At 37.5% G+C, this 7,597-nt stretch overlaps 1 protein-coding gene across 1 annotated transcript; it reads right to left on the reverse strand.

Moving 5' to 3' along the window:
- Positions 1-1,149: 1,149 nt before the first annotated feature.
- LOC113312894 lies at positions 1,150-2,592 on the reverse strand. Its single transcript, XM_026561624.1, has 2 exons — positions 1,569-2,592; positions 1,150-1,454 (listed from the first exon to the last, which is right to left on the reverse strand). The coding sequence occupies exons 1-2, from the start codon at positions 2,590-2,592 to the stop codon at positions 1,150-1,152; spliced, it is 1,329 nt and encodes a 442-aa protein (XP_026417409.1).
- Positions 2,593-7,597: the final 5,005 nt, after the last annotated feature.

The raw sequence follows: 7,597 nt of genomic DNA on the forward strand, positions 1-7,597 counted from the left end.
TTTTCGGCACAACCTGAATGGGACTAACTCATTTTCTATCTGAAATCGGGTATATGATACCCGCATCAAGAAGCTTAAGGATCTCACCCCTAACAACCTCTTTCATGTTAGGATTTAGTCTCATCTGCATTTACCTAGATGTTTTAGCATTATCTTCAATATTTATGTGATGCATACAGACTGTGGGACTAATACCCTTAATATCTGAGATTGTCCATCCTAAGGCTTATTTATGCTCTTTAAGTACTTCTAAAAGCTTACTCTCCTGTTCTATATCTAAAGCAGACGAGATGATTACATGTAAAGTATTAAAAGATCCCAAGAATGCATATTTAAGAGTATCAGGCAATGGTTTCAGTTCAAGCTTTGGTGGCACAACAAGAGATGGGACAGACTTGGATTCAGAGGGTGGAAGTGGCTCCACTCTAGCTTTCCATTTAGTGGTGTCCATGAGAGGAGCGGATTCAACAAAAGAATTCACTTCACTTATGTACTCATCATCAAACAGATCCAAGTTAAAATTATTCAAACAAGCATGCAAAGGATCAACATACATGTTACGACAATGAATCATGAATCAAACTCTCAATCATATTAATTTCATGCACATCATCATCATCATCAAGATCTAAATGTTGTTGGCTAGCATTAAAAATATTCAACTCCACAGTCATGTTACCAAATGACAACTTCAACACTCCATTACGACAATTAATAATTGCATTGGACGTCGCCAAGAAGGGACGTCCCAAAATGACAGGAATGTGACAGTCTGGGTTCTGCAGGGATGAGTATCTAATACAATTAAGTCCACAGGAAAATAGAACTTATCAACCTTAACAAAAATATCTTCTACCATACCACGAGGAATTTTGACGGATTTTTCCGCCAATTGCAGAGTTATAGGTGTTGGTTTTAGCTCTCCAAGACACAACTGCACATATACCGAATATGGCAGTAGGTTCACACTAGCCCCTAAGTCTAGCAATGCCTTGTTGACCGTATGGTCACCTATCATGCATGTGATTGTTGGACAACCTGGGTCTATAAACTTAGGTGGAGTCTTATTTTGAATGATGGAACTTATATGTTCAGCGAGAAAGGCACGTTTGTGCACATTAAGATTTCGCTTTTTTGTGCACGGATCTTTCAGGAACTTAACGTAAGCAGGGATCTACTTGATTGCTTCGAGAAATGGAATGTTGATGTAACTCGTTTGAACAATTCCAATATATCGCGATACTGTGATCCCTTCTTTTGTTGTTCCAACCTTTGAGGGAAAGGAGCTATAGGTACATTCGATGGCACAGAAACATTAATATCAACAGACTTTTCAGTTCTAGGGAGATGCTCAGAGTCATTTTCCACAACTGGTATATCATGCGATGTTTTATGCAATTGTGACTTAGACACAGACTCACTCTTTCCAGGCATGCTTACATTGTTATCAATTACTTTACCACTACGAAGAGTAGTAACAGAATTCACATGTGACGACTCATTGCAAGTAGAAGTACTTGCCTGAAATGCACCTTTTGGATTTTGTTGAGGTTAACTTGGGAACTTACCCTTTTCCCTTTCATTAAGTGCATCACAAATCTGACCCATTTTAAGTTCTAGAATAGTAAAATGTTGGTCAGTGGCCTTCTGAATTTGCAAAATATTTTGGGTCAACAGACCGACACTTTCTTCAATGCTAGACAATTTTTTCTCAGAAGGGTGTTGTGTGTACGATTGTACCTCGGGGTTTCTAGGATATGAGTATCCTTGTGCGTTTCCTGATGCACCCCCTTGTACAAGGCCCTTGGACCATGAAAGGTTAGGGTGGTTCCTCCACCCTGGGTTATATGTCTGAGAATAGGGGTTATTCTCGTGCTTTTGATACAAAACATTGGCCTCTTCCATTCTAGACTCCTGAAATGCATGCATTTGTGGAAAACTTTCGACTAGATGGTCTGAACTATTACACACATCACAAATAGAAACCTCAACTAGGTTACAAGAAGTAGATACAACTGATTTTATATTTTTCTCCAGTTTTAAAGCCTCAACTCTCGTAGCTAGAGATGCGATTTTTTCATTACCCTCAAAAACAGACTCTATCTTATGAACACTACCCATTTTAGTCGACTTCTTAGGTTCTCTAACCGACTCCCATTGTTGAGTTTTCGCGGAAAATTCATGTAAAAAGGCCCACGACTCGCCGGCACTTTTATCTGTGAACTCACCATTGCACATTGCTTCAAACATGGTTCGAGTGGCAAAATCCAACCCTTCATATAGAATTGTTGATAGTCTCCACTGTTCTAAACCATGGTGAGGACATTGGAGTAACAAATCGTAAAATCGCTCTAGATACTTGGACAATGTCTCACTATCTAGTTGAACAAAACTATTTATATCCTGACGAATGGTGGCTGTTTTATGATTTGGGAAGAACTTTTTGAAAAATTCTTTTGTAAGTTCATCCCAGGTTCTAATTGACTGAGGCCGCAAAGCATATATCCAAGATTTGGCTTTTTCCTTCAAAGAAAAAGGAAACAGACGCAATTTCAGGGACTCTTCTTTCAACTGATTGAATCTCAGAGTCATACAAATCTCCTCAAAATCTCTCACGTGGTGGTAAGGGTTTTCAACATCAACCGCTCGAAACACAGGGAGCGTATGTATTGTGCTTACCTATAACTCAAAATGACCAGCAGTTTCTGGTAAAACAATACAAGAGGGATGGCTTGTCCTCGTGGGGTACATATAGTCCTTGAGACTGCGGGGTTGGTTCAATTCCTCACACATTGTCTCAAATTGGTCAGGGATATCTATTCCAGAAATGGGTATTTCAACAGTATCTTCTTGACGAATTCTAACTAGGCGGTTGGTTTGGTCTCTAAAGGACACGATCATAGCCTAGATAACACGTCAATTACAGCAACAATTCAACTGAGCATATCATAATGAAAACTTATGAGAAATCAAAAGCTAGTTTTCAGAGTCATGCATACAGAGTCAATATATGATCAGCAGGTCAGGGAAGCAAGGGCTTAGGAAAATCCGATTCAGGGATGAATGCACACAAGCACACAGTTATTTTGATATTGAGATGCACATCGGACAAACAATTTCAGCTAGCAAATATGTTTACTCAGAGTATGACATGGTTATGCATAAAGATGTTATATATTGCAGGGTTTGGCAATGCTCAAGCAGTAATTCAGAGGAATGATATGGTAACTATTCAAGACAGAACATCAAGTTTGAGAATACGATACCGCTGGCATTAAACCAGGTTTATGCATTTCCACAGATTATTCTGCTCCTTTTTCTCCTTGTCCTTGGCTCGTACTACAATATTTAAGGTACCTGGCAGCTCAACAGAGAGTGTTAGTGCCCAGAAATGTGCAGCTTAAAGTAAACAATATTGATACTGATACAAACAACTGAGAGGAATCTACAGCATGAAATTGCTTTGGAATTATCCCCTCTGGTTTGTTAACCAAGAAAGATTAAGTTATCAGTGATAGGACAGTCACAATGGGGCAGGATGAAGCTGACGCAGAATGCAACTATGGAACAACTACAGGCCTTGCATATTCACGTTTAAATTTAAGCAACTGAAACTCAATGATTGTGACTAAACCCAATACTGAGTAAGGTAACATGCACTAACAAGGCTACAGTAAGCAGCTAAAACAATTCAAAAAGACTTACAGAATCCTATATGATTAGATGCTAGCTAATGAACAACTACAGATTGTAACTGAATATGGGATGATTGAAGTTTAAAAACTACATCTATTTCTAAAAATCTAAGCTACAACTACAAATTTTCTATCCTAAATCTAAGTTACAGGACATGAAAACAAAATTAAATAACAACTAAATTATGCTACGGTACGTCACAAGAGCTACAGAGTTATAGCAAACTAAAAGGTTTTAGCAAGAGATGACAGAAAACTTGAAATAGAACAAGTAACACTAAGTTACACTACCACAACAAGAAAAAAATAATCTAAACACATATATACAAACATTAAGCTAAAAACCAGTTAAGTGAAACTGAAAATTCAATCACACCGCTACCGAGTCCCCGGCAGCGGCGCCAAAAACTTGGTAGGCTAAGGAAAGATACCTACAATTATACTAAACTGCAAGTGCACAGTGTCTACTATGTAAAACATGGTGTTAGAGTATTGCTCGGTCGAACTCGCATGCGTTGCTATCTCAAGCATGTTTTTCAATGTTAGTGATCAAAACTATAAGTCTTGATTTCTAGTCTACTATAGCTAAGTCTCAGACTAGGATAGAAAGTGTAGTTGAGCTCAAGAACTCCATGGAAATCATCATACAAGACGAAGGATTACTCAAGGAACTGGTGGAACTTCATCGACTAAAAGGTATGTGGAGACTTGAACTTATCTATCACTCAAAAGTTTATCTACTCTATCTCCTATCTTGAGACAAAAGTCGTTTTGCTATATAGACTTCGATTATACGCATTTGCTATTTCGAGCCGAGTTTATCTCGCCAATCTATTTCTCGAAATATGTGTTGGTAAGCTTTCGCTTTGGCCAAGTTCATCTTTACATAGTGACGAAAGTCATGATATTTTTCAATCACTTTGAAAATTGTTTTGACGAAAAATGGTTTGTGAATAACAACTATATAACGTCCTCTAAGAATGTTTCAATGATTGAAATGAGAGTTTAGATTATATAACCAATGTTGGATATAAGCATTGTGTGGCAACACATATATGTATAAGTCCTTTTTCCTTGAACCGAAGTTTGCTAACTTTGTTGATCAAGAGAACCGGAACAAGAGCCGTGAACTCAGTCTGCGAACCCAGTCCGCAAACTGGCGAAAGTTCTCGACCCGAGAATATCTACTAGAGTTTGAGAACTCCTTCCGAGAACTTAAGTTCGCGAACTAAGTCTGCGAACTTAAGCTGGTTATATCTAAAGACGATTGTTTGTGAACTTATTTATATTAACTAACGAATGCTAAATGCAAACTGTGGCTATAAAGTTCATGAACCGATTCGAGTGAATCAAATCGTTTTTGCTTCGATTGTGTCTTGTGTAGTTACATAAGATTTCCTTGCAATTGAACAACTCTTTAACTAGTTCATTTGAGTCATTTGAACTAGTTATGGTGAAGAAGAATATGGTTGATATGAAAGTGCTCATATGGCTAACCATTTGGTTAACTATTGTTGAACCAACAAATGTACATGTTTGGGTACAGTTACACAAACCTAAAATCGTGCATTTAATTTGTGTGTAACAAGCTAAGTTTTCGATCAAACGGTTGAAAGATATTAGCTTGAATCTAATCAGGTTTTCATCTAACGGTGAATATTGAATGCTTTGTTACCAAGATAATATTGATGGCAAACCCTGATTTGAAAGACTATATAAGGGAGAACTCTAGCAACTGGGAAACCTAATCCCTACACCTCCTGTGTGATACTAGTTGTATTAGCTAGAGTCGATTCTCCTTTAACCTTAGGTTTCTTATTGTAAACCAGGTTAACGACTTAAAGACTTCATTGGGATTGTGAAGCCAGACCGATACTACTTTCTCGTAGTTGTGTGATCTGATCTTGCATCTTCTATCGTTTTGAGTACAATCGTAACGATTGGCTTGAGATTTATATCTCCTATAGGCAAGATATAAAAGTAATCACAAACATCTTCGTTTCATCGTTTGTGATTCCACAATATCTTCTTTCGCCGCGTCGATTAAGATTATTGTGAGGTGATTGATAATACTAGGCTGTTCTTCGGAAATATAAGTCTGGTTTATCAATTGGTTCCTGTTCACCTTGATTTATCAAAAGACGGAACAAAAACTTGTAGATATTTCTGTGGGAGACAGATTTATCTATTCCTGTAGACTTTTCTGTGTGATACAGATTTGTTTATTAAAGTCTTCGACTTTGGGTCGTAGCAACTCTTAGTTGTGGGTGAGATCAGCTAAGGGAATCAAGTGTGTAGTATCCTGTCGGGATCAGAGACGTAGGAGCATAACTGTACCTTAGATCAGTGTGAGATTGATTGGGGTTCAACTACATTCTAGACCGAAGTTAGTTTGCAGTAGGCTAGTGTATGTAGCGGCTTAATACAGTGTGTGTTCAATCTGGACTAGGTCCCTGGGTTTTTCTACATTTGCGGTTTCCTCGTTAACAAAATTCTGGTGTCTGTGTTATTTCTGTTCCGCATTATATTTCGTTATATAATTGAAATATCACAGGTTGTGCATTTGAATCAATCAATTGGAAATCCGACCTTTGGTTGTTGATTGAAATTGATTGATACTTGAACATTGGTCTTTGGTACCGTTCAAGTGATTTCTCTTGTATTCAATTTGACTCGCAGATTTCTATTTGCTTGAGAAAGAATTGAATCAAGAAAGAGAGATATAACTCTTTGATATACTTTATTAAGATTGAGTCTAGTTGATTCGTCTAGTTGATTCTCTTGAAAGTATATTGGAGTTTGTCCATACAGATTGCTAAGCGAAATATTCTAACCCACAAAGACTAGGTTGGTGTGAAGTTGAATTTTTAAGTCTAACCAATACTCATTCAGATTAAGAGGTTGTTGTCGATACGACGAAATAGTTAATATGAAGTACAAACTAGAATGCAGAAAGTAAATGAAATAGATGATTTTAAACACACAAGTGGAAAGAACTAGGGCAGTTGAATCAGTACTTAACCTAGGTTAGATAGTTTAGCTAACAATGTTGTCCGTTTAATCGTCGGTAGAGATACGTGTCTCCAGTTCTTCCGATAATGTAAAGATTCTTAAGTAGATGGTCTAATGTCAACTAAAGGATTAATCCCCTAGAATTAGATGTATTTTTATAGCACAACTAATCACAGATTAACCATGAAAATGCGGGGGTCTAACAACCACACCCAACAATTCGTTTGGCAATCTGAGAGGACTTACTCCAATACACTTTCTAGAGAATCAACTAGACAGTCAGACTCAATCTAGGATAAAGTATATCAAAGAGTTTAATATCTCTAACTCTTAACTCAATCCGCAATCAGCAAATAGAAATCTGTGAGACCGATTGAATATAAGAGGAATTACTTGAACGGACCAAAGACCAATGTTCAAGTGTCAATCAATGTAAATCAACAACCAAAGGTTGGATATTCTAATTGATTGATCTTAACGCACAACCTGTGATATTTCAATTATATAACAAAATATAATGCGGAAAAGGAATAACACAGACACCAGAATTTTGTTAACGAGGAAACCGCAAATGCAGAAAAACCCCGGGACCTAGTCCAGTTTGAACACCACACTGTATTAAGCCGCTCACACTGATTCAAGGTACAGTTGCGCTCCTTAAGTCTTTGAACCAGCAGGATACTACGCACTTGATTCCGTTAGATGATCTCACCCACAACTAAGAGTTGCTACGACCCAAAGTCGAAGACTTGATAAACAAATTTGTCTCACACAGAAAAGTCTATAGGATTGAATAAATCTGTCTCCCACAGAAATACCCAAGAGTTTTTGTTCCGTCTTTTGATAAATCAAGGTGAACAGGAACCAATTGTTAAACCGTACTTATATTC

The sequence above is a fragment of the Papaver somniferum genome, chromosome 9 (genome assembly GCF_003573695.1).
Source record: "Papaver somniferum cultivar HN1 chromosome 9, ASM357369v1, whole genome shotgun sequence".
NCBI classification, from domain to species: domain Eukaryota; kingdom Viridiplantae; phylum Streptophyta; class Magnoliopsida; order Ranunculales; family Papaveraceae; genus Papaver; species Papaver somniferum.

Coding starts and splice junctions, on each gene's coding strand:
- LOC113312894 (XM_026561624.1), bottom strand. CDS start 2,592: ATGACTCTGAGATTCAATCAGTTGAAAGAAGAGTCCCTGAAATTGCGT. Junction 1,455..1,568: donor ACTTAATGAAAGGGAAAAGG/GTAAGTTCCCAA, acceptor GTAGTGGTAAAG/TAATTGATAACAATGTAAGC.